The 26,706-nt window shown below is 48.1% G+C and overlaps 3 protein-coding genes across 4 annotated transcripts; 1 reads left to right on the top strand and 2 right to left on the bottom strand.

Moving 5' to 3' along the window:
• Positions 1-917: 917 nt before the first annotated feature.
• On the top strand, positions 918-8,649 carry LOC135636285 (uncharacterized). Its single transcript, XM_065147935.1, has 8 exons — positions 918-1,214; positions 2,379-2,555; positions 3,586-3,820; positions 4,273-4,334; positions 4,430-4,474; positions 5,281-5,402; positions 6,903-7,008; positions 8,330-8,649. The coding sequence occupies exons 1-8, from the start codon at positions 933-935 to the stop codon at positions 8,363-8,365; spliced, it is 1,065 nt and encodes a 354-aa protein (XP_065004007.1). The 5' UTR covers positions 918-932; the 3' UTR covers positions 8,366-8,649.
• A 597-nt stretch (positions 8,650-9,246) lies between these two features.
• On the bottom strand, positions 9,247-26,394 carry LOC135636286 (uncharacterized). Of its 2 annotated transcripts, none has more exons than XM_065147937.1 (10): positions 26,235-26,394; positions 25,226-25,318; positions 24,975-25,111; positions 24,825-24,891; positions 23,893-23,945; positions 22,050-22,104; positions 21,895-21,969; positions 10,001-10,118; positions 9,797-9,843; positions 9,247-9,704 (listed from the first exon to the last, which is right to left on the bottom strand). In XM_065147937.1, the coding sequence occupies exons 2-10, from the start codon at positions 25,292-25,294 to the stop codon at positions 9,597-9,599; spliced, it is 729 nt and encodes a 242-aa protein (XP_065004009.1). In that variant the 5' UTR covers positions 25,295-25,318; positions 26,235-26,394; the 3' UTR covers positions 9,247-9,596. The 2 variants fall into 2 exon arrangements, with proteins under 2 accessions (XP_065004009.1, XP_065004008.1); XM_065147936.1 differs by having other exon boundaries at positions 25,214-25,318; positions 26,235-26,393.
• LOC135636284 (uncharacterized) lies at positions 16,494-19,208 on the bottom strand. The gene is made up of 3 exons (XM_065147934.1): positions 17,942-19,208; positions 17,308-17,864; positions 16,494-17,242 (listed from the first exon to the last, which is right to left on the bottom strand). The coding sequence occupies exons 1-3, from the start codon at positions 18,621-18,623 to the stop codon at positions 16,631-16,633; spliced, it is 1,851 nt and encodes a 616-aa protein (XP_065004006.1). The 5' UTR covers positions 18,624-19,208; the 3' UTR covers positions 16,494-16,630.
• Positions 26,395-26,706: the final 312 nt, after the last annotated feature.

Genomic DNA, 26,706 nt, shown 5'->3' with positions numbered 1-26,706 from the left:
CAAAGGATTTTTTTTTGGTACTTGGTTGACAGGATTTCCATGTCAAGCTAAAAAGTAGGAAGAGAAACAGATGACTAAAGCCTTGGAGATGTTTATTGTGTTGTCACAAATAGAGAGAGATCAGTTCTCTATAACCAGTTAGCAATAAACATTGTAATAGACAACTGCACAGAGCAGATATTGTCTGAGTGGATACACTCCCCTGGTTAGATTGATTGATTCTAATTCCAGCTGACACCTTCATCCATCCATTAATTACATTGACCAAGTCAGTCATTTGTTTTTTAGATCATCCCATCCCTTGATGCTTTCATCACTCATGTGGTCACTCATCAATGAGCTCAAGACCATCAAAGGATTTTTTTTTGGTACTTGGTTGACAGGATTTCCATGTGCTAGTCTCATCAATCTTGAAACAGCAGAATTATGGCTGTGGACCAGTCTTTCATGAAGTCTGGTTTCTTCTAGGAGAAGGTAAAAGAATGGTGCCCTGACATATTCCACAATATGTTGTTTTCCTGATGTTTAGACAGTTCAATCAGCCATAATAAATGCTCTTATGATCCATCATCATTCATATGGCTACTAGAAGACTCTGATGGTCCTGGTCAAAATTAGTGCTTGGCACAAAGATACAGAGGGAGCCAGAGAATGGCTATGAACATGGTGCATGTTCTTCCTCACCTCAGTTGTGTAAATGCATCACATGATTAATCTTATCACCTCCTACAATATACAATAGAGAGATTGTTGACCCCCCCCCAAGTCGTCTTCTTGGATTTGCTTCAATCCCAAACTTGCTCCCATGGCCACAAGATGATGACAGAAGTGGTCCCAAGAAGAAAGACTTTGACTTGGCAATGGTCGTCTCTTGGAAAGCGCAATTGGAACGGACGGCCAGCTCGGGTTCGCCGAGACACGTCAACAGGGCCATGGAGGACGAAGTCCAACCAAGGGGGATCACGGAACCTATCGGATGGCGCCACGCAGGTGGCCGGTGCAGGGCGGCCACGGTGGAAGAAGCCAAAGGAAGAGCGAGTAAGATACTCGCTCTTAGCGATGAGGACGCGGTGGTTCCCGCGGCCCACTTGACGCCCGCCGTCCACCACTCTCTCTCTCTCTCTGTATATATATATGTACATATAAAACCCTCACAGTTCTTCTATAGGGAGAGGGCAGAGCGGCTAACAAGAGGAGAAGACCCATCAGACAAGGTGAGCTTCCTTCTCATCTAAGTTCCATCCTGAATGATCTCCGAGTCTTCAAGAACAACTGATTGATCTAAAAAAGTGAATTTGATGCCTTCTTGTGGTGTCATCTGGAATTCCTTTTCTTATTTTTGTTGCACCAATCTTTGTTTCTTGGGTAGAAGATGATCACAACTTCGTTATAATCTTTGGTTCAACCATTAGATTGGTTCTTTAGTTGGTGTTTTCTTGATGTGATTGATATGTCAGGAAGCAACAATGAGTTAAAAAGGCTCAGCAGAAAACAATCAAGAAAAGGTTTTTCTATATTTTACTTCGGAATGTGCAGCATCCTAATTGGTTAATTCGTTTGTCTTCTCTTTTCTTCTTGAGGAGTAAGTTGGCAGAATTTTGTGCTATATGAATACAAATCGAATTGGAAGATGAATCAAACAGTTCGAATCAAGAACATGTCTGAGATGTTTTGCAGAGGTCTTTCATCATAGGTTTGAACATCCAGAGCATGGAAGACCTATTCTCAACTGAAGGTTAGGTTATCCCTGCCAAATATTTGGGAAAATACTTTATCGAGGTATGTGTATGGAGCCTTGTGAGGACTAACAATCACTAGAATAATTCTCATTCACACCCAGGGTTCGAACTTTCTTACCTTATGCAAATATTTTACCGATTAATATTGACAAATGATAATGCCAATTTTGAGATACCGAAATATAACTTTGCATGAAACCAGGACTGAATTAAAGAGTATGAAATTATTTAGGAAAGACTAGTTGATTACCTCTTTGTTTCTTGTTGTTGCTTTTTAATCTGTCATCAAATTTTCTCCTCTTCCTGATTCGATGTCATAATTGATTGAACTCTATCAGGCTTTTTCCTTTTCATGTTTGCAATATGGTTTTCACTGTGAGGATTAACGTAAATATGGCAGTTGTATATTTATTTATAGGTCTCAGGTTGCCCTCTCTTTGTTGGTGTATAAAACTCATTTTGTACTACATACCATGTCGAGAAAGACTAATAATGTCTATGTAAATCGACTTAACGGTGAAGTTACTGTATAATATTTCTGGTGTTGTAATCTTCAAATATACTACATCACGGAAGGTTCTTTTCAAAACTGAGGTGCATGTCTTTTTGTGTCACTTATTGCAATTGATAAAATTTTAGCTAATAATCCTTCAGAACCAGGGGGAACCTTTGATCAAGGTGGCCATCATGACAATGGAACATCAGATTGTTGAGAAGCAGGATGTGGCAATTCACCGTCTACACACTATGGTACCAAATGTCTCAGAAGAGATCTCTGAAGAATTTCTCCTGGATTTTGATGATCTTGCAGTTCAGGTGGGTCTTCTTCTGACTTCTATTTTCCCTACTTTTAGATTGGTTACTCATGCATGGCATCTAAGGTTCAGCCATATATGGTTCACAACTTCATATATTTTATCTCCTTGTCTATGAGGCTAATCTAATTTCCCTCCCTGACGTAAAACTATATTTAATATGCTATACTCAATCCTATATTGGACTACTATTATTGTCCATTGCCCAATGTAATGCATCACAGAAGACAATCCGGAGGCTAAAATGTCCATCACCTTGCCTCATCCACTGTTCCTATTCTTTCTCCTATTCCTCTTATTGATGGAGATGTCTGTCCTCCTGAACTTGATAATTTTTTGTTTTGATTTTTTTAAAAAGGAAAAAGATCATAAAAAAGTTAAAAACATTGACCTATGGAAAAGAGAGTTGATAGGGGCATGTTTTCTTCTTCTTCGTTTTTTTTTCCTTCCCTTGTTTTCTCATTTTTCAAGGGAAACCAGACTGCAACAGATGTTAGAAGGGGAAACATTTACACAAGCCTATTCAGTCCAACAACCCACACCATGGGAATGAGAAAACTCTGCAGTTTCATCGTTTTTAAGACACAATTGGATCAAGCAGGTCAACCTGTTGAACCACTGACAAATCCAGCCTCTGAGAAAAACCTGATATATTTTTTTTCTAAAAATCATTGATCATATAGCTCATCATTGTTTCTTAGATATATAATTAGAAAATAAATGCAGATATTAAGAAGAATTGTTTTATATATCAGTGCCATGTTTGTGCCTGGATTTTTACCCAAACTTCTGGATTACTTCATATTCTGCCGAGTCTTTTAGAAAGCAGACTGGCATATGAAATTATCTTCTTACTTGAGAGACACTGCAATGATGGTTATTATAGTAATCAGCTAAGTAAGAAACACTATAATGTCACTAATTCGTGGTGCAATTTTTGTGGGGAGGAAACCTAATAATTTGATGTTCCACAGCTTGAAATGAGTTGGACTTATCACCAAGTAACTTTTTCTTGCAACTATTCTCTGCAGGAAATCGTTTATCAGTCATTCCAGAAAAATTCTCATGAACATCAATGCCATGCTTCGGTTAGTGAATCTAGATCCAATCATGAGATTGGCCAGAGCAGTAATGGTGGCAGCAGTTCAGTGACCACTGATATCCCACTAGAATTCACGTCTGATGAAGCTATAGCTCGGCAGTATGAAATACTGGATAATTTGCCTGCCGATGCATCTTTCAGTGCATTAAATCAGTCAGAAGCTGGTGAATTTTTGTTCAAATCTGCCTCTAAAAATATCAGATTTAACTGCTTACTGTATTTATGATATCTATTCTTATGCTGCAATCATAGCAATGGCAGAACCAACTGGTTGCTGGTTCTATGAAGATGCAGGGTATTTAAGCATATCATTACAACCATGAAATTTATGAGGATAATTCTCTAGTTTGATAGATGAAAAGCTAAATTTTGTTCATTATAGAGAAGAATAGTACTTTATTACTTGTATGAAATCTAGAAAAGTTTTATAACAGTATAGTTGGTCCTCCTAATAAACAGGTTTTTACATAATTACATAGTGATTATATCATAAAAATAAAGTTTGCTCACATTATTCATAATCTTTATTTTATTTAATAATTTTTGTCATATTATTCTCGACAATTTATTTATAAAATAACTTATGCTCATATGATTCTTATGGTTCTTATAGCAGAAAACATTTCAGAGTCTTCCACCATCAATGGTGGATCTTCTTCTGCCGACTCTCCTGGACAGGTTCATTGTTTTTCCTTCCATCCTTCTTTATAATCACAATTCCTGGTGTCACATCATGCATCATGCATCTGAGGTAATTGTTTTGCAATATGCAGGTCACAAGGCAAGACAGCATTGACCCAGATGAAATGTCTTATGAGGTATGCTAGTCTGTATTCAAGAGACCCTGTCCCTTGAAAGGCTTCGCAATTTCCTTTACATACAAACATTTCTGTTTCTCAGGGATATTTCTGGCTTCTAAATTGATTTTGAACTTTCAGTTTGTTTTCAGTGGGTGTAACCGCTAACATGACAGACTGAAATTAAAAACAATGTATTATTACCAATTCGAAAGAAAACATGGAGAAACTCATCTTTCCATTTAGACTGTTATATTAGCATGTCCTACTTGAGATGATATCTAAAAGACTTGGAACTTCTATAGGTAGATTGGCTGGACTACATAACTCTGAACAATCATCTGGACATCACTAATCTTGTTTGATAATATTTTCTTGCTGTGTGATGCTCAGTATTGTTGTGCATGTTTGATATGGAGTCTGTGGTGTTCTGTATAGGAAGAAACATATAGACGACAATGAACAATTCCAACCTACAAATTGGGAGAAACTTGTCTGTTTGCAGTTGCCAGATTACAGTCATGATTTTTTAGCAAGTGATTACAGACATGATTGTACATAGTTAAAGGTTCAGACATTTTCTACTATCATATAAGACACGTTGATCTCCAGCAAATGTGATTGTTGAACTGACCATTCAAGAATTTAGTTTAGGACCTTATTGATAGACTCTACCAAAAATGGTTGGTGAACTCTACCAAAAATGGCCTGTGCAGACTGTCGTTTTAGTTTTCATTTGCAATGATTCATCTAATTAATTGTCTACATCTTTTAGATGTATGTTATATATTCCTCAATTCAACTGAACTCTGATTTACTGTATTTAGCAATTGCAATCACTAGAGGAAGAAATGGGTAATGAAAGCAGAGGGTTGTCGGACGAGCTTATATCTTACTTGCGAGATCTAAAGCACAAATGCGGGTTCTTCTCAAAAGGCAAAAATGAGGAGTATGTCTATAGATTGGATCCTTGATTTACTCTTTGGTGGTTTTATATACATGTTTGAAGCATTTTTGTGAACTGTGCCACCAATATTAATGGATATTTTGTTTCTTATAAATTTTATATGATGATCATAGGAATTCTAAACTGTACAAAATAAAACAATTCTGAGAAAATATGCATATATTCATTGTTGTATTCGTGTCATGTTGTTGTGTCCTCTTACATGATCTGCCATGTTGATGTGTCTGTATTGAATCATGAATCATGTCTGTTTTCTATGTCAATGACCATGCTTCATAGGATATCCTAATATTCATGAAGTGATAAACACTACATGGACACATGTTCTTGTTAATTTCACTCCTTTGAATGTCACTTTGTTTCCCTTTACTAACGGATAAATGAGAGTCAAAAGGAGCTCCTAGGAAGACAACCTGAGAGAAAATAAAAGAAAAAATCTAAAGAATTTGACCTTTCTGTGTATATGTATAATTTGACCTTTAAAATATAATGTACAACCAGATATGGACTTTGCAGCTTATTTGCCTATTGATCTGTATCTTAATTTTTCTTTGAATTGCAACATTGCACTCTAAATATGCTCAGAAAAATGTGATACCAATCGTAGTCTTTTTAAGGAAACTCATTAGGTTTTATGAAGACATACATATATTTCTTATTTAAAGTAATGAAGTGACCTCTAATAAAACGAAGCCAGATTTTGTCATGCAGCACACAATTACTTCAGTACTGGATGACCGTTTCTGTAATATGCACTTAGGTAGAGTCATAGAAGAAAGATTGAGGCCTCAATCATATCACCTTTGCACATATGTATGCATGCATGCTGTTAGAATAATTCCAACATATGCATTCAATGGAGGAAATCTCAAGTAGTTTAAGCTAGAATATGATATGAGGCTAGTATTTCATTTTCTTGATCTAATGCTTCTGAAAATGTTGTAGCCAGAATTCTGAATCTCAAGTGAAAGTAAATAACTAATATAGTTGATCTAGAAGTTGCATCGCTTGGCTACAACTAAAACAAAAATCAATCAGATCTTGCTAGGGAACACTTCACACCAAGTAACAACTCCTCTCTGAAAGAAAAGGAATGCAGTAAAAAAAAAAGGTTTTGTTAAGTGACAACCATTTGAATTCTAGTCATGAAGGTACATCAATTGGCATGATCAAATATGCTTGCTCAGGTAATAAAATCTCGGAAGTATGACACAGAAAAATGCTTATATATATGTTCACTACTGATAACTCCAACAAATGAGCAAAATAAAAAACTATTGTAGTTGATGCAATTGTGATATTTCAAAGTAGGTTTGTTTCAATTGGAATAGATAAGAGTTCTTATGTATATTCAACAAACAAAACAAAATTCTTTTGGTGGCATAAGCACGGGGAAATGATTGTAAAATGTTCTTTAAAATGTTTGTATGCTTTCCTATAAACATTTCTTTTAGAATACTAACAATGACTTCTTTTGTGCAGATGTGTCATTTGTAAAACGAATTATAGGAGAGAATGGTTGATTACGTTGCCTTGTAAACATTGTTATCATTCACACTGTATCATTCGTTGGTTGGAGTTCAATAAGGTAAGATGTTATATGACATTGCTATAAGTATCACCTGCCTTTTAGCTGTGGTTAAAGAAAATTTAGGTTCATTTAAATTGCAACCAAACATGTGTATCATTCACAATATGTTAGTCTTCGAAGGGAGACTTTTCAGTCTAGATTTAGCTGTACAAGAAAATATCAAATTCAATGCTGACCTGAAACTTGAACTGGAAATGTTCTGATGATTCTGAACACTAACCAAAGGAGTTTTACCCGACCAAATAGTACTCTAGAGTTTAGAAGTCCCTAAATTTAGTCATCATTTAGTTATTAATGAAAACTAAGAAGTCTTTCTGCACTTCAGAATAGAACCTTGCAGTCAGGATTTGCTCACCTGATTGTATTACAGGACAACAGCAGAATCTGAACTCTCTCTCTCTCTCTCTCTCTCTCTCTCTCTCTCTCTCTCTCACAAAAACACAGTTTTTGGCAAAAACAACCCAGAACGGTTGAAAATCCTATAGGAGGCCACAAGCATCTGGCTCAGTTGATTGACCTATTTTTATATGAGCCGTAGAAAAAATTCATTATTGAACATATGACACCACATTTTGGATTCATTGAAACAGATTGTTCTATATGTCTAGTCCCAGAGCAGTTACATTTGCAACCTATCAAGCCTTTATCTAGAATGTTGGTCCATTCACATCCCATGTTTTGGTCTGCATTTTGTCTATGGTTTAGATAAAAAGAAGATCTAAAAGATATAAGAAGTGAATAAAAAAAAATACTATAAAAGACAACAACAGCACCACCAAAGGTATAAAGTCCCAACTATTTGAGTCGATTACATGAATCTTTTATCACCGTTGAAATCCGTAAAGAGTCATATCTTTAGTTAAGTTAAAACTTAAATGTATTTAAATTTTCATTTATAGTTTCTTTTAAAATATTTTAAGATCTCCTCTGACCCTTCTAATACTACTAATAATAATCATTTATCTCTTCTTGCTACTGCACTAGAGTAGTTACAAAAGAAAGGGGCTAAATTGACATGATTGAGCTTTGAATCTAACTATCTCAGCAGCAGCACTCAGATAGTAGATGAAATATTGCTGCAAGTGAAGTCTATATTACAGAAAGCTAAACACATTTTCTCTTGGTATGGAGCATAAGCTTTTAGAGCTTTCATATGGTAGAATATAGCATAAGAAATCATTGCTATCCCAATGTCAACCATTAGTTCATCTAGCAGTGTCAAGAAACTAAGATACTTTGTCATCTATTATGCATTCTGCAACATTGCCTGAAATGTGAAGGTTTGTAACTTTGTATGTTAATGAGATCCTTTTTGCAGGCATGTCCCATATGCAAAGAGGAGGTATTCGGATAATATTGACATTGCTGCAAAAGAATGCCATGAAACTGATGACTCAATGAGCCATGATGTGTAGATCACCATGTAATGAATTACTTATTCTGTAGTATGTGGTGCCAAAGAAATCTCGCCAAATAATCATACATTTGTCATGTAAAGGGGATGCATAAAAACCTGATTCGGTTTGGTGGAGATGGATGTCAAGCGTGTTTGAGTAATGAGTATGTTGTTTTTGTGCTTTGACTTTTTTTTTATTAGCAGAATTATATCAATGCTTATGCTTATCAGCTTCTAAGAAATCGGTTTTTGCAACAAATTTGCTTAAAACAATTGAGCTTGGTGGAGATGGATATCCACTTGTTTGAATAATGAGTATGATTACATTTGTGTTATGACTTTCACATTAGCATAGTTGTTGTATCAAGGCTTATGCTCATATGGTTTATGTGGCAACTTGTTTTCTGGAGCACAAGAATCTATAGAAGCTTGTTCATTCAGAAACAACACAAGTAAAAGAAAAGAGCAATAGGTTACCAGATCTGATATAAGAAAATAAAAGATAAAATCAAGATTTAACGGATCGAAACAATATTAAGACTTTGTACATTGTTCCTAAGTTATCGTAAAAAAATTATTTTTCATTTGAATATTCTTGATGCTATTTAGGAAATAAAAAGTCAATACTAGTCTGGAGTCGTTTCTTTTGTAGAAGTTGGCTGAAGGCATCAAGGAAGATGAGGGGAATCGAAATCCCCTACCGTCATCAACAACAGCAAAAGATCATAATATTAATCAGATCCACTTCCTTGATCATGAGCAGGTTAAGCTATAACAGCAGGTCATGGAGACCAAGCACCATTACATGACACAGGAAACCACCATAAAGCCACACTAGCTAAAGAGAAATGGAAGCAATATATACATAACAAAAGGAGATTTAGTGATATAGTTGCTGCTTGGGATTGCTAAGAATTCAATACAATTCCAATTCCAAAGAACTAGTTTTGGCATCTTGACAGGCAAAGCAGGCACCCATAGTTTGCAACATATATGACCAACTATCCAGATCTTGTTCTAAAAAGAGGATAATATCAAACAAGAACAATTCTGGGCATTCAAGCAAACAAGGCCCCGGCACGGCCCTGGGCACCACAAGATCCTGCAGAATGAGCAGTAGCAGAGAGTTCTTTCGGGGTTGGGATGGAAATAAATAGAGCACATTGACTTTGAACAAGAGCACAAGCCTCTATTCTTGTGCATCATTGCCAGATCTGCGGTAGGGCATGTAACGGTGGTCCTTGGAAGCATTTTTCTTCTGCCTCTTCTCAATGTAAGAATCAAGCTTGCCTGCAGCCTGTGATGTACTCAAGAAAAACGTGGAAGCCAATTAAGAAAATTGTAATGTTTTCAGACAAACAGCCAAGGTTAAATGGGAAAAGATAATACCTTGAGTTCATTGTACTTCTGTATCAGTTTTCTTTCTCGAATTTCCGCTGCATAAACAAAATTCAAGTTAGATGAGACAAGAAGAAACACAGAGCATAGGAAGACATGCACACGCACAAGCACAAGCACAAGCACACAAGAAATATCTGACTGTTGTGCACCTATAGAGATGCAAAAAAGAGACAAATGAGCATGTAGACTGACATTTCTTCAAGTAATACGGTTGTTTCCCACGTTTTGCTGCTTCTCTTTCTTTCTTTATATGCTCAGACAAAATCTCAGATTCAGCACTCTTCTGAGGACCTGATTTTATCTGTTTATCCTGAATAACCAAAGTTGTTTTAGACAATGATTAGCCTTTCAGGTCATCCAAAATGTAACATAGATAATTTCAGCAGATATTATTAGCACAAATTTCCAAATTTCAAGTAAATTGTGCACAAGAAAATGAATTTGTAAAGCATTTTCGACCATAAAAACAAACCAATCACAGAGAATATTATGTTGCGGACTAGCACATTCCATATAAGGTTAAATCTGGATAAGAACCAAGGCCTCTGCACTCTAGATAGAACTACTAATACATGGTCTTGTTCTTAAAGATGGCCTTCCACCAAAACCTTGACCTTGTGATTCAATATGTGAAATGAGACTTGGGTTCTCAGTCTATAGAGCAAGGACACAGAAGGTGATATGGCAAAAAATGGTAAACCCCACCCCCGGCGACTTCCCCCGCACGTGGACAGGCGCGGCGCCCCAGGGAGAGCCACGAGGGCAACAGCCTGCGTCCGGACGATTAGCCTCGCGGGGCCCGCAGCCCCTTCAGTTGACCCAGCACAGTAGGACGAGACAGGAGTGGGTAGCGGTTGAAGCTGGCCCATACCCTGCGATTCCCCGTTCCCATACGCAACGTCCTCAGCGATGTCGGACGCCATCAGAGGTACGGCCCCGACCGACGGGATGGCGCTGCCGAGGATGCCGAGCTCCCTATAAACGTCCCCAAGCCTGAAGGGAAAGGTAAGACAAAATTCCCCCAAAACAACCGCCACAGCATCTCTCTAACTTGATCGTCGGAGGGGTCGGGTCGAGTGCACCCGACCATTGTGCAGGTACCAAGCCGAGGTCTCCCGACCGGGACGCGCCAGCAATCCCCGCTCGGGAAGAGCCGCCGCATCACCCCAAGTCCGAGGCCGTACCCGACCACCCCGGAGGAGACGAGTACCGCCCCAGGGAGATCCCCGCCATTCGGACCCCCGAACGAGCCGAGACGACCTCCCGGGTCACGGCTAACGAAAAGGGTGTTTACATTAAGTAGAAAAAAGGTGTTTACACTAACATAATGGCGCTAGAAGGAGGGCCGGTCCGAATGTCAAGCGATCCACAGGCTCACTCCGACGAACCCCCAGTCATCCGGTCGCACGCGACCGACGCGATGGAGGAAAACCCCCAACAGGAGGGAGTTCGGGACGAGCGCCCCGCCGCGACCTCAGAGCGCTATTGGCGATTATTCAACGACCCGGGCCTATCGCCTCCCATCGCCAATCCCGGTGGCCCCTCACCCGTGCCGCCAGAAGCCCTCTACGACCTCACGCATCAGGTTCGGGCCCTTACGGGAGTAGTGCAGACCATCATCCCGCTGGTCTCTCCCCCGACGTCTTCACACTCAACCTTACCCCCACCGCGGCAACGGCCCGCCGGCGCTCAAAACGCCGCACCACTCCCCGAGTCTCCCGCTTCGCCACCGCGCCAATCGACCCGACCCGGGAGCCGAGGAGCGGAGGAACCAGCGGCGCACCCGACGCCCGTAGCCCCACTTTCAGGCTCAGCGGAGGAACTGTGGGCCCAGCTACGCCTCGTAGGCCGCCGGCTGGACGAGGTGCAGCGCGAGGTTCGCCGGACCGGGGGAGACCCGGGGGCCGAACAACACCAGGGGTCCCCCTTCGTCTCCGAGATTCAAGAGCAGGCCGTCCCGCCGCATTTTCGGCTCCCGTCACTAGATGCTTATGAAGGTGCCACCGATCCGGCAGACCACGTGGCTGCTTTCCGCGCCCAAATGGCGCTATACGGGACGTCCGACGCCCTGATGTGCAGGGCGTTCCCGACAACTCTGCGGGGCCCGGCCCGAGCGTGGTACAGCAATCTGAAGACCGCGACCATCGCCTCTTTCGACCAACTGACCAGGGACTTTGAGCTTAACTTCCTGGCTCATGCCAAGCCGAAACCGTCGGTGGCGATGCTCCTCGGGCTCAACCAGAGGGAGGATGAGCCCCTCTCTCACTTTGTGAACCGCTTCACCGCACAAATCCGCGGGCTATCTGATGCTCACCCTTCTTTGATGATGCAGGCATTCATGATGGGCCTGCGCCCTACCCGATTCTTTTGGTCTCTGGTGGAGCGACCCCCTACTTCGGTACCCGAAATGTTGCAGCGTGCGAACCAGTACATCGCTGCCGAGGCATGGATGGTCGGGAAGCGTGACGAGCGCAAAAGGGTCAAGCCAGAGCAACCCCAACAGCAACAGCCCGCCACCTCTCGGCGCAGGGCCGCCGCCCTCGACGATGCGGTACCTAGGTCCCCCCTTCCGGGCCTGAACTCCTCTCGGACCGAGATATTTCTCCATATTAAGGAGAAAGGCCTTCTCAAAGACCCCTACCCGATGAGGAGCCCGCGCGAGCTCGCGGACCGCTCCAAATACTGCCGTTTCCACCGACAGCCCGGTCACGACACCGAGGAGTGTCGGGAATTAAAAAGGCAAATTGAGGAGCTCATCCGCCGAGGACACCTCGGTTCATACCTCCGACCAGACAAGGAGCTCTCGCCACGACCGGAGGGCCCCATCGAGCAACACATAGATGTCATAACCGGCGGGCCGGCGTCCGGAGGGAGTTCCGCGGCGGGTGGAAGGGCATACGCCAGGGCCTCCCGGGTTGAGGATTCCAAACCCGAAAAAGGTCCCGAAGTCACTTTCCCGACCGAGGGATCCGAACTGGCCGAGCATGATGACGCACTGGTGATATCAGCCAGAATTGCCAACGCGCAAGTGAGAAGAATCATGGTCGACACTGGAAGCTCGGCCGATATACTTTATTGGGACGCCTTCCAAAAGCTCGGCCTGGTAAAGGAGAACATGCAGCCGGTATGCTCGACACTCACGGGGTTCACCGGCGCCTCAATCTCGTCACTAGGGGTCATCACCCTACCCCTAACTCTGGGGACCTTCCCGAAGGCAAAAACGGTGATGACCTCCTTTCTGGTAGTCGACCTCCCCACAGCATACAACGCCATCCTAGGACGGCCAACCCTCAACAAGACCCGAGCCGTCATCTCAACTTACTATCAAACCATCAAGTTCCCGACCCACGACGGGGTCGGGGAAGTGGCGGGGAACTCCTGGGAGTCCAGGCGCTGCTACTTGACCGCTGTGTCATTAAACAAAAGAGCAAGGATCCAATCCCCGCTGGAAGACCCCCGGGAGGGAAAAAAACCAACCCCCCGCCCCGAGCCAAAAGAAGCCACTGTCGACTTGCCGCTGGTCGAGGGAAGGCCCGATCAAACAGTCAAAATCGGGTCGGGACTCCTCGAAAAAGAACAACAACAGCTCGTCGGCCTTCTGCGAGTCAACGCCGACATCTTCGCTTGGACGCCGGCCGACCTAGCAGGAGTCCACCCGGAAGTCGCGCTGCACCACCTAAACATCTCGCCCGACGCCCGGCCGGTGAAACAGAGGCCCAGGCGACAGGCCCCGGATCGGCAACTGGCCATCCGAGAAGAAGTAGACCGGCTTCTGACGGCCGGTTTCATAGAAGAGGCAAAGTACCCACAGTGGCTCTCCAATGTAGTCCTTGTCAAAAAACCTAATGGGAGCTGGCGGATGTGCGTTGACTACACCAGTCTCAACAATGCTTGCCCAAAAGATTGCTACCCCCTGCCAAAGATCGACCAGCTGGTCGACGCCACGGCCGGCCACGCCCGACTCTCGTTCATGGATGCCTTCTCCGGGTACAACCAGATCAGGATGGCACCCGAAGATCAAAAACATATAGCCTTCATCACCGAGCAAGGGATATATTTTTACAAAGTTATGCCGTTCGGATTAAAAAACGCCGGGGCAACCTACCAGAGGACGGTGAACAAGATGTTCGCCCACCAGATCGGACGAAACATGGAGGTATATGTCGACGACATGATCGTAAAGAGCCGAACGGCGGAGGCTCATCCCTCTGACCTGGCAGAAACATTCGACACTCTGCGGAGGTTCGGCCTGCGCCTCAACCCCGCCAAGTGCGCCTTTGGTGTGACCTCGGGAAAATTCCTCGGATTCATCGTGCACGAGAGAGGGATTGACGCCAACCCGGAAAAGATACAGGCCATCATCGACATGCGGCCTCCCCGGACGACCAGAGACCTGCAGCGCCTTAACGGGAGGCTAGTCGCTTTATCGCGTTTCCTCTCCCGATCGGGAGATCGCTGCCACTCCTTTTTCCGGGCCCTGAAGGATCCGAAAAACTTCCGATGGACGGCGGAATGCGAGACGGCCTTCGAGCAGGTGAAGCTACATCTGGCCAGCCTCCCTCGACTCGCTTCGGTCTCCCCAGGGGAGAAGCTGAGTCTCTACCTTGCCGTCTCTCGGCACGCGGTCAGCTCAGTGCTAGTCAAAGAAATTTCCGGCGAACAACTACCAGTCTACTACGTCAGCCACATGCTGAGCGGGCCAGAAGAGCGATACCCGCCAATCGAAAAGCTAGCGCTGGCGCTCATCCTGTCGGCGCGGAAACTCCGCCCCTACTTCCAGGCCCACCCGATAGAGGTAATAACCGATCAGCCGCTTCGGCTTGTTCTGTCCAGATTCGATGTTGCAGGGCGTCTCCTCAAATGGGCAGTAGAGCTCGGCGAGCACGACATACAATACGTACCTCGGACCGCCATCAAAGCCCAATCCGTGGCAGACTTCATTGCGGAGCTGACCCCGAACACCGGCGAAGAACTCGAGCCGCTGCGCGACGCCTGGACCCTCCACGTAGACGGCTCGGCCAACGCGAGAGGCGCCGGCGCGGGTCTGGTACTAACAACACCCGACGGCCGCTCGATCGAGCGCTCCTTCCGCTTCGGGTTCAGAGCCACCAACAACGAGGCAGAATACGAGGCTCTCCTGGCGGGACTCCAGTTGGCACTGGAAATGCAGGTGACCGACATACGCGTCATCACCGACTCGCAGCTGGTGGCTAGGCAGCTCGATGGCGAATACGAGGCCCGGGACCCGACTATGGCGAAATACCTAGCGCAGGTAAGAAGCCTGGCCGCCAAGTTCGCCCATTTTGAACTGTCGAATGTTCCCAGGAGCGAGAACCAGCGAGCCGACGCCCTGGCTAAACTGGCGTCCGGCCCGTTCCCCTGGGCTCGACCCGAGACCGAAGAACGCCCTCGCCGAGCCATAGAGGTCGTCGCCACCGTCGCTCACGGCGCGCCGGCCACTTGGGTACAGGAGATGTTACGCTTCAAGCAGGACGGGACCCTGCCTGACGATACGACTACAGCTCGGCGCTTGCGTCGAACGCAGGCGTGGTACACCGAGATAGGAGGACGGCTGTACAAACGGTCTTTCTCGCGCCCCCTGTTGCGCTGCCTGGAGCCGAGCGAAGCCTGGACGGTTCTGTCCGACATGCACGAAGGGGCTTGCGGGGAACACATAGGCGAGCGAGCCCTGGCGCACAAGGTACTCCGACAGGGGTACTACTGGCCGACCATGCGCCAGGACGCAAAAGTTCTCGTGCGGCGATGCAGCTCGTGCCAGGAGCACGCCCGCACTTCCCGACGGCCGGCGGTCCTGCTCACCCCCGTCGACTGTGCCTGGCCATTCGCGCAATGGGGGCTGGACATACTCGGGCCTCTCCCGCCCGCCTCCGGCCAGCGGAAGTACATCATCGTGGGGGTGGACTACTTTACCAGATGGGTCGAAGCCGAGCCCTTAGCGACCATCACGGAGTCGCAAGTGAAAAGGTTCGTATGGAGAAACCTCATAACACGTTTCGGCCTGCCCCAATCCGTCGTCGCCGACAATGGGCCGCAGTTCGCCGGCAGGAAATTCCAAGAGTTTTGTGCCAAGCACAAAATTCAACTGAGGTTCAGCTCGGTGGCCTACCCCCAGGCGAATGGGCTAGCTGAAGTAACCAACCGGGCCATCGTCGACGGACTCAAGAGAAGGGTATCCGCTGCCCGATCGTCTTGGATCGACGAGCTCCCGAGCGTCCTGTGGGCGCTTCGCACTACCCCCAAGACCCCGACCGGGGAGTCTCCCTATAGCCTCACGTTCGGGACCGAGGCCGTGCTACCACCCGAAGTGGCCGTCCCGACTCCGCGGACGGCAGACTACAGCGAAGAAGCCTCGGGCGAAGGGCTCCGATCGAACCTGGACCTGCTCGAGGAAAGACGGGCCGACGCACACCAGAAAGCCCTTTCTTACAAAAGAGCCGTAGCGAGGGTCTACAACCGGAGCGTGCGACCCCGGTCAATAAAGTTAGAGGACCTGGTCCTGCGCAAAACCGAGGTCAGCCACCCCACCCAGGTAAGGGGGAAACTGGCCCCGAAGTGGGAGGGACCCTATCGAGTCATCGGAGTGTCCCGACCGGGGACATTCAGGCTCGCAACAATGGATGGCGACCCCGTGCCCCGGACTTGGAACATACAGAACCTTAGGAAATATTTCGTCTGAAGAAATAGACAAATACGCAAACACGGAAAGTCGAAAGGGAAAGATCATCTTATTAAGGAGGGGATACAGAAGTCGAAGCCCATATACAGAACCCTCACACCCTCAACCCATACAGAAAACAACCCTCACTCCTCGCCCGGAGTCTTCGGGCGGTCGTCAAACGGCACGTCCTCCGGCATATCCACCTCCAGGTCCACAGGGTGGGAGGCGAACGGATCCCTTTCCACCGCGGAGCCGGGAGGACATGAATCGAAGCGACCCAGGGCGATCCTGTATCCGTACTCGTAGGATACTCGCCCCATTCGGGTCAGTCCGAGCTCGAAGTTCTCGGACTTCTTGTAGGCGTCGATCGCCTCCTTGTCCTTCGATGGGCGGAGGCGAAGCTCCTCGGCCAACGCCTCGGAAGCAGCGCGGGCTTCAGCCTCGGCCTTCTCCGCCCTCTCGGAGAGACCAAGCGCCTCTGACTTCGACTGGCGGAGCTCGGCCCGATCCAAACGAAGGAACTCCTGGAGCTCCTTGACCGAATCGCTCGACCGCTCGAGCTCCGCTCGTAAACGCGCCACTTCTTCCTCGAAACAGGTCGCGCGCTTTTCCGCAGCCGCTACCGCCTCGGGGCCCGACCCAGCCCGGATCTCCTCCAGCTGACGACACAACTCGGAGTTGCGCTCGCTGAAGTCCCAGATTATCTGGCCAGCGTCGCGCACTCGATCCATCAGCGCCGTCGAATAGTGGAGGCCCTGCCACAAGAAAATAAGGGTCAGACCACAGTTGCGGGGACACCCGGAGTTAGCGAAATGCTTACCAACGTCAGGAACCTCCCCGCCTTGCTGAGCATGGTCTCCGAGGGCAGTGTGTACAGGTCCCGAGCCAGGTCGGGGTGGAGCACGCCTCGGAGGAAGGCGGCCGAAGGATCTCCTCCAGCCCATACCCGGTCCCCTCGGGACAGCCCCTTCCATCGGGCGACCAGCGGGTCGGAGGCCTCCCCTGTCGGAAGCTCGCCCATCACCGCTGCCCATAGGGGCTCATCGGCCCCCGCACGTAGCCCGCACAAATCATCCACCGTCGGCACGTTCGCCCTCTTCCCGGCCGCCCCCTGGCTGGGCCCTTCAAATCGGGAAGGCCCCTCCTCCCGACTGGACCGATTGGCACCCACGACTGTCGGAGGAGCGGTCCCCGCCTTGTTTCTCCCCGGACCCGTCGTCCTCGCCTTCTTGGACGGACGTCCCGCAGGGATCTCCAATGGGGCACCCGCCGAACCGGGCACCGGGTCGGCTGGGGAACGCAGAGGGGAAGCAGCGGACTGGCGAGGGGAAGAAGCCGACGAAGAGCGACCACCACGGAGGGACAGGAGCTTCATTCCTGCGAAGAAAACAAGCGAAACCGTCACAAACTGGGGGAACAAATAAAAACGTGGAGAACACCCTCTATAAACATACCCCCGAAAGCCGGGCTAAGACCCGCCTCGGCTAGCCACTCCTCGGTCATAGCTCGGATGGCCTGAGAGCCGGGAAGGATTGCCCGAAGCCTCTTCAAATCCCGACACTCCTCGTCGTTCAAATCCGGGACGGTGTTATCTATCACCCTCACCGCCCACCGAACCCCGAAGCCCCAATCCCTCGGCCAGCTGACGTAAAAAAACCGCCCCTTCCACCCTTTATTACTCGAAGGGGCTCCCCCGACGCGAAAGCCAGTCCGGGCCGACACGAAATAGCCCCCCGGCCCCTTGAGAAGGCGGAAACACGAAAGAAAGAGGTTTCGGGTAGGGGTGATGTTAGCATAGTAACACTCCCCCAAGAACGCTACCAGGTACCGCCATGAGTTAGGCGTCACCTGGGAAGGCGAAATCCGCCAGAGAGATAAGCAGGAAACAATAAGGGGGTGAAGGGGAAGGCGCAACCCAGCCTCTAGGGCATCTTGAGTCAGCGCAAAACCTCGGGGGACCGGGTCGTATGACCGCTGCCCCGGATCAGGGGCGACCAGGACAAACTCCTCCGGGATGTAATAACGCTCCCGGAGCTTTTCCAGCGACGACCCGCTCACCACCGAGTCGAGGTCGTGCGGCCACATTAGCGCCTCAAGGGCTCGCGCCGCCTCCTCGTCCGGGGAAGACGGAGGCATGCTCTCCCGGACTCGGTCGATGGACGAAGGCGAAGGGACAGGTGAGAAGGACACTCCTTACCGGCTCTTGGAACGAACAAGAGGGAGCGACGGTGGGATGGTAGCGTGGGAGGGGAGAAGGAGCGATGGCAGAAAGATACGACGAGGCCCAAGACTCAGCAGCAGAAGTCACGAAACGGACAGGACACGCCATTTATGTAGGGAAAGACCCGCCGAAAGAGACGTCCCTTCGCCTCCCCCTAAGCGGCCGACAGCTCATCCGCACACCCGCTCGCATCAGGGAAGACCAACGGACACCCCGCCATAAATGCTGACCCAAAGCCGCTGCAAGAAGCAACGTAGAGAACGGCCGCTACGACTTCTCGACGCCTGAAAAGAACGACGATCTTGCCTCACATTCCCCGAGACCACCTCCTCGGCGCGGCCGGCCAGCCCGCCCGAGACGTGCTCCTCGGCCGCATGCTCCCCGAGACCACCTCCTCGGCGCGGCCAGCTCGCCCGAGACGTGCTCCTCGGCCACATGTTTCCCGAGACCACCTCCTCGGCGCGGCCAGCCCGCCCGAGACGTGCTCCTCGGCCGCATGCTCCCCGAGACCACCTCCTCGGCGCGGCCAGCCCGCCCGAGACGTGCTCCTCGACCGCATGTTTCCCGAGACCACCTCCTCGGCGCGGCCAGCCCGCCCGAGACGTGCTCCTCGGCCGCACGCTCCCCGAGACCACCTCCTCGGCGCGGCCAGCCCGCCCGAGACGTGCTCCTCGACCGCATGTTTCCCGAGACCACCTCCTCGGCGCGGCCAGCCCGCCCGAGACGTGCTCCTCGGCCGCATGCTCCCCGAGACCACCTCCTCGGCGCGGCCAGCTCGCCCGAGACGTGCTCCTCGGCCACATGTTTCCCGAGACCACCTCCTCGGCGCGGCCAGCCCGCCCGAGACGTGCTCCTCGGCCGCATGCTCCCCGAGACCACCTCCTCGGCGCGGCCAGCTCGCCCGAGACGTGCTCCTCGGCCACATGTTTCCCGAGACCACCTCCTCGGCGCGGCCAGCCCGCCCGAGACGTGCTCCTCGGCCGCATGTTTCCCGAGACCACCTCCTCGGCGCGGCCAGCCCGCCCGAGACGTGCTCCTCGGCCGCATGTTTCCCGAGACCACCTCCTCGGCGCGACCAGCCCGCCCGAGACGTGCTCCTCGGCCGCATGCTTCCCGAGACCACCTCCTCGGCGCGGCCAGCCCGCCCGAGACGTGCTCCTCGGCCGCATGCTCCCCGAGACCACCTCCTCGGCGCGGCCAGCTCGCCCGAGACGTGCTCCTCGGCCACATGTTTCCCGAGACCACCTCCTCGGCGCGGCCAGCCCGCCCGAGACGTGCTCCTCGGCCGCATGCTCCCCGAGACCACCTCCTCGGCGCGGCCAGCCCGCCCGAGACGTGCTCCTCGACCGCATGTTTCCCGAGACCACCTCCTCGGCGCGGCCAGCCCGCCCGAGACGTGCTCCTCGGCCGCACGCTCCCCGAGACCACCTCCTCGGCGCGGCCAGCCCGCCCGAGACGTGCTCCTCGACCGCATGTTTCCCGAGACCACCTCCTCGGCGCGGCCAGCCCGCCCGAGACGTGCTCCTCGGCCGCATGCTCCCCGAGACCACCTCCTCGGCGCGGCCAGCTCGCCCGAGACGTGCTCCTCGGCCACATGTTTCCCGAGACCACCTCCTCGGCGCGGCCAGCCCGCCCGAGACGTGCTCCTCGGCCGCATGCTCCCCGAGACCACCTCCTCGGCGCGGCCAGCTCGCCCGAGACGTGCTCCTCGGCCACATGTTTCCCGAGACCACCTCCTCGGCGCGGCCAGCCCGCCCGAGACGTGCTCCTCGGCCGCATGTTTCCCGAGACCACCTCCTCGGCGCGACCAGCCCGCCCGAGACGTGCTCCTCGGCCGCATGCTTCCCGAGACCACCTCCTCGGCGCGGCCAGCCCGCCCGAGACGTGCTCCTCGGCCGCATGCTCCCCGAGACCACCTCCTCGGCGCGGCCAGCTCGCCCGAGACGTGCTCCTCGGCCACATGTTTCCCGGGACCACCTCCTCGGCGCGGCCAGCCCGCCCGAGACGTGCTCCTCGGCCGCATGTTTCCCGAGACCACCTCCTCGGCGCGACCAGCCCGCCCGAGACGTGCTCCTCGGCCGCATGCTCCCCGAGACCACCTCCTCGGCACGGCCAGCCCGCCCGAGACGCGCTCCCCGACCAAAGCACCTACGCCGCGCGGCCTGCTCGCCCCGAACATGAGTCCCGGTCGCGACCCACAAAAAGAACCGTCGCTTGCCGATCAAAAGCCATGCCTCGAATCCCCACCGTCCGATGCCGAGTCGTGGCTTCCTTTGGGGGGGGATATGATATGGCAAAAAATGGTAAACCCCACCCCCGGCGACTTCCCCCGCACGTGGACAGGCGCGGCGCCCCAGGGAGAGCCACGAGGGCAACAGCCTGCGTCCGGACGATTAGCCTCGCAGGGCCCGCAGCCCCTTCAGTTGACCCAGCACAGTAGGACGAGACAGGAGTGGGTAGCGGTTGAAGCTGGCCCATACCCTGCGATTCCCCGTTCCCATACGCAACGTCCTCAGCGATGTCGGACGCCATCAGAGGTACGGCCCCGACCGACGGGATGGCGCTGCCGAGGATGCCGAGCTCCCTATAAACGTCCCCAAGCCTGAAGGGAAAGGTAAGACAAAATTCCCCCAAAACAACCGCCACAGCATCTCTCTAACTTGATCGTCGGAGGGGTCGGGTCGAGTGCACCCGACCATTGTGCAGGTACCAAGCCGAGGTCTCCCGACCGGGACGCGCCAGCAATCCCCGCTCGGGAAGAGCCGCCGCATCACCCCAAGTCCGAGGCCGTACCCGACCACCCCGGAGGAGACGAGTACCGCCCCAGGGAGATCCCCGCCATTCGGACCCCCGAACGAGCCGAGACGACCTCCCGGGTCACGGCTAACGAAAAGGGTGTTTACATTAAGTAGAAAAAAGGTGTTTACACTAACAGAAGGAAGCAGGAATAGGATCACGAGTGAATGACAAAATCACGAGTGAATGAATTTTTGTCACATCACGCAGTTTGAGGTTAGCAATCAAGAGTCTACAATTAAGATTACACAAATGTGCACTTGTTTTATTCCTTTTTTTAGGATAAAAGCTGAAATGAACCATTACTAAGATGACAATAATATCAGTAAGTAAATAAACAGTGAAACAATGAAGCAACATTTAATTTAGACTCTCTCAGTGAAGACGTACAATCCAAGAAAGATGGCTCTTTAATTCCTCAACTGCATTTGGGTCTTTTGACTTCCTGATCAACTTTTGAAGTCTCTGCAGACATCCAATGGCATTAGTACAACTATCTATCATTCAGTAATAATTTGAAAAACATGTTCATCTGAAAAAGTCACCTCTTTCTCTGCAGGAAGTTCAACCTCAAACAGAAAACTGTACCGTTTTCTAAACCTGGTATTACAGCAAAAAAACATAATAAAAACATTTAGTTTGTTAAAATAACAGAAGAAAGCATAATGTTAATGAAACAACTAAAATTTAGAGGAAAAATAATGTAACAGCACAATTATTGAGTTTACTTTTTTTACCATTTAGTGATGTATCCATTCAAACGGTACAACAATAAAGGAACCAACTCAGAAAAAACATGTGAGAACAGGAAACACATAAGAAGGATACATAAAGAAAGGAAGCATCTTAATTAAGCGTATTTAATGTTCAATTGACTAGGTTATTTTCAACAAAGATACCTCGACACCACCTTTGAAATATTGTACATTGTTTATTACAGTTTATAAATTTCTGGAAGGCACATTCCACCCAATTAGCAATATACAATAATATTGGCTTGAAATTCGTTAGCGATCCTCAGATCATTCTCTATTATTGTAAGTATTTTTTCTCTTCATGAAAGGATATGGGGTTTTGCCATTGTTTTTCTCCTTTCACTTTTTCTTGAAGAAATTAAAGCTGAACTCTTAAAGAGAACAAGGTTGCAAATCCTAACTTGAACCATAGGTATCACTCAAAGTAGCACAATAAAAAGTCACAAAATTAGCATGCGTATACTCATGCAAATTGGTTCCAGTTGTCGCACTTCTGAACAATTAGCTTTTCATCTTTGTCAATTTGTAAGAGTCAGTTCACTTTTTGTTTCATGATCCAAGAAGTTCTACATGGAACTTGTCTCACAATCTATGTTTATAAGTGCTGAAAGAATCCATTTTTCACATTTAGGTATCATAGAGTAAGCGGCTGCAAATGATACATATATAAAGAACAAACGTCCTCACACTCAGTATAGTCAAATTACAGCAGTTATGCAAATGCCTGTAAAATTGTCTGACACAATTCCAGAACAAGATACCATCTCATGGAACTCCCACATTGCAAGTAACTGCTTATTTCATGTGCACCAGTAAGCATGAACTATATTCAGGATCATGTCATCAAAATGTTACGACATCGGCAGCATCCTCGAGTCCATTGTCTATGCCACACGCATCAATGTAGGGCCTTTGTTAACATTTTTTAATATAAAGTCACAGTTCAGTGAGTTTACTAAACAGGATAATTGTAAAGATACAGTGGGACAATCAATGTATTAATTTATCAGGATATGCTGAATCCAAACAAGTAACAGACCATAGTATTTTTCTTTCTCCAAGCATAAATGGTTTCGGCTTGATGGCCTGAAATTGATCATGTTCTTAATATAAGTAGCTTCAACATTTAACTAATTCATATATGTCAGATCTATCAACCTATATACTTTTATTTTGTAACTCTTGTTTTATGTTCTATTGGTATTGGCAGAATTAGTTGAATGAGCTAAATCTTTCTTTTATTTCTCATACAACTCTAAACAAAATAATATACAAAGGGAGAAAATGATGACGTAATCAATATGATGACATAGCTGTTGATCATTCCTATAATCCAAATCTTCAAAAAATTTCCAAATGATCTAACTGACTATTAGAAAAGGGATTACATTAAATATGTTCATTGTGTTCTAGGTAACAACTGGTGTGCTAAAATCATGAATAATATTTTCTGAACATTTGTGGTTAAGCACGTGGACCAAAATGCACACAAAATTATATATACAATCAGAAAGAACATCTAGGATACTGGATAAAGCTTATTCCATGGTACTTGAAACCTCCCCCACTCCCCACACACAAAACAAAAGAATCGCCAAAAAGGAAAGAAGAAGAAGAAGAATAAAAGGCATACCCATCTGTGTCAAGAGTTCCACATAAAGATTCAAACCGTGGATCTCTTACGACCTGCAAAAAAAATGATGACCACACTTAAAACAATAGATAAAAGTGAGTAGTTCACTAAACTGCAACTTATGGAGTTGTGATGTTATTTGCAATTTGAAGAGTTTTATTTTATGGGAATCAATACAAGGTCCAAACTCAAAGTTGTTCATAAATAATTGTAAAGCATTAAAAATCACAACAATACAAATCCAACAGAGTAATCATTGTTGAACTAAGACAAAACAGAATGACATCCGAATATCTGTCCCGAGGGGCTCAGAGGATTGGTATTTGGCAAATCCGGTGTAAGCACTAGGACAAGTTAAAGCATTGGTTATCTGAAGCAATTACTTTAATCAGTGAGTTCTGCTGCTGTTGGAGATGAAATTTTAATGTATTTTAAAATGCATTTAACAAGTGCAAAAAAGCATTTTAAGACATCATTCTAATAGTCCTTTAAGATAATTCGTAATGGGACAAGACCAGTATCATAAGAGTGGCATAGTCACAAAGCAGTATTGACAGTGTTGCTCACACAGATATGGAAGCAAATGCATAAGCATGACAGGGTTAAACAAGTAACTTCAGGTGATATACTGACGATCCATTCCCCGTAACATACTGTAAACCTACCTCTCTTTGGTGTAACACCACATTTCCAGACTGTACTAGCACAGATGTCATGCTGTGTAAAAGTATTGCTGTATGTACACATTTTATATGCTGGCATCTCATGCATCTCATGCAGATAGCAGGGTTCTGTAACACCATGCAATTGACTATGGCGTGGCACCACCAATACAGCAAAATAACATATCCGACTCCACAACTGTACTTCAAATGACATCAGGCATACTTCTGAATATGTGAATATGAAACTGTGGTATCACAAAAGCTCACCTTTTTTGGTGCCTGGACGACCTCCCTAAACCTCCCAACTCTCACTTTGCTACTCATCTCCATTGGCCTATTCAACAAAGAAATTCCAAACCAATGTGTATAATCAGTACCAATCAATTACAAAATACAAGAAAAAAAGAACTGAGATACCTATTCTTGTTAGCACGGCTGGGCTTCAGTTGTTGATTAAGCTTAGAGGCATGGGAGCCATGGGAGCCATCAGCCCGAGCTCTTTGGAGATCTTCGAAGGTTATATCAGCAAGCTCGTGCTCCAACTCCTCCTCTTCCTATTAACATAAAGAAGATCAATTAGATGAATGAAGAAGATTTGGAAGACATGAGGAATAAAAAGTTTCTCGAATGAAAGTGAGCGTTCACTCTTCTGTTACCTCTTCAGAGGCCTCTTCATCTTGTTTGTTGGGCTCCCTCCTGTTAAGAGCGCTAGAGAACATAAATTTCTCAGTTCCCATGGACACTCTGCCTTTTGATGTGTTCTGAACAGGAAAATCTCAATGTTAGATTCTTTTAGTTCTAATTCCTGAGTAGCTTAATCTGAGGCAGACCACCGCAGAATCAGTATAGTCAAAGGCGAGAGGCGGTAAATGGCGCCAAAGGGGCCAAAACATGGCACTAGGCGCTCGCTCGGGCAACATGAGGCTCTCCCGATTATTAAAATTTTAAAAATATATATATCATGACTAATAGATATAATCATTAAAACAAAAAATAGCACAAAAGGACCAAATTACATTGTTCAAATTTATATTATAAAAACAATTAACGTAGTAGGAGGACGAGGAGGAGGATGATGATGATGGAGAGGGGGTTGTTGGGTATGGGAAGGGGTTCCCCTCAATTGGGAGGGGAGCAAGGATGAAGGGTGGTCCGAGGAGAAGGAGAGGGAGGAGGAGGTAAGGGAGAGGGTTGCCGACGGTTGGGGTGGCTGTCTGATTGTTGTCGGTTGTGTTGCTGTCAGTTGGGTGGCAGTGGGTTGTTGTCGGTTGGGAGGGGAAGAGGGAGGAGGAGGAGGCTGTTCGCCGCAGCGAAGCGAAGGGGGAGTAGACGCTGGCCGCGGGGGTGAAAGGATGATACGGAGAAAGCCGCTGGCGTAGGGAGGAGCAGGAGGCTATCGGCGCAGGGAGGAAGAGGAGAAGACGGCTGCGACGAGGCGAAGAAGAGCGGACGCCAGCGGCGAGCGTAAAGGAAGAGACAGGGGTAGACGCCGGCCGCGGGGAGACGTAAAGAAAGAGACAGGGGTGTGGCTACGTCGAAGGTGGAGGCAAGAGGGAAGGGAGACGTTGGCGGCGGGGGGAGGGGAAGAACGCTGAGAGAAGGGGGGGGGGGAAGACGCTGGCGGCTACGGCGGAGTGTGCGACGGCGAAGAAGGAGGAGAGAGAGATAGAGATATACCGACGACAAGCCCGCTGGAGGAAGACGCTGCTGCCGCCGCCGTTCGTTGATGGAGAGGAAATTGCTGCCACCGCCGTTCGCCGATTAGGTTTCCACGGGTCGTCTCGTCGCAAGTGTGCGCCGGTTTGTGTGAAGATTCGTTGATCTGGTTCGATCGAACCGGATCCAGTAAACTCGATCCTGTCCGATTTGAATCAGGCGGTCGCCTGAGTCGCCCAGCGCCTACGCTCAGTCACGCGCCGCCCAAGTGAAGGCGCTGTGGGCCCCCGATCGGGCGCTCGGGCCGTGCGTCATCAAAGCACCTAACGCGCTAAGTGCTCATCAATATAAAAATAATAAAATATATATATAATTATTAAAATAAAAATTAGACATAATATGAGTTTCATATCATTTCATATTCGAATTATCACCACTAAGTATCAAATTATATTCATTTAATCATCTACAAATTATTAAGGTACTAAATTGT

Source organism: Musa acuminata, chromosome BXJ3-4 (assembly GCF_036884655.1).
Source record: "Musa acuminata AAA Group cultivar baxijiao chromosome BXJ3-4, Cavendish_Baxijiao_AAA, whole genome shotgun sequence".
In the NCBI taxonomy this organism is placed as follows: Eukaryota; Viridiplantae; Streptophyta; class Magnoliopsida; order Zingiberales; family Musaceae; genus Musa; species Musa acuminata.
This window is presented reverse-complemented; position numbering and strand designations above follow the sequence as displayed.

Coding starts and splice junctions, on each gene's coding strand:
- LOC135636284 (XM_065147934.1), bottom strand. CDS start 18,623: ATGCCTCCGTCTTCCCCGGACGAGGAGGCGGCGCGAGCCCTTGAGGCG. Junction 17,865..17,941: donor TCTTAGCCCGGCTTTCGGGG/GTATGTTTATAG, acceptor TTTTCTTCGCAG/GAATGAAGCTCCTGTCCCTC. Junction 17,243..17,307: donor CGGGGAGGTTCCTGACGTTG/GTAAGCATTTCG, acceptor TTCTTGTGGCAG/GGCCTCCACTATTCGACGGC.
- LOC135636286 (XM_065147936.1), bottom strand. CDS start 25,294: ATGGGAACTGAGAAATTTATGTTCTCTAGCGCTCTTAACAGGAGGGAG. Junction 21,970..22,049: donor AACTTCCTGCAGAGAAAGAG/GTGACTTTTTCA, acceptor GGATGTCTGCAG/AGACTTCAAAAGTTGATCAG. Junction 9,705..9,796: donor AGAAGTACAATGAACTCAAG/GTATTATCTTTT, acceptor AGTACATCACAG/GCTGCAGGCAAGCTTGATTC.
- LOC135636285 (XM_065147935.1), top strand. CDS start 933: ATGGAGGACGAAGTCCAACCAAGGGGGATCACGGAACCTATCGGATGG. Junction 3,821..4,272: donor ATTAAATCAGTCAGAAGCTG/GTGAATTTTTGT, acceptor TTCTTATAGCAG/AAAACATTTCAGAGTCTTCC. Junction 7,009..8,329: donor GTTGGTTGGAGTTCAATAAG/GTAAGATGTTAT, acceptor TCCTTTTTGCAG/GCATGTCCCATATGCAAAGA.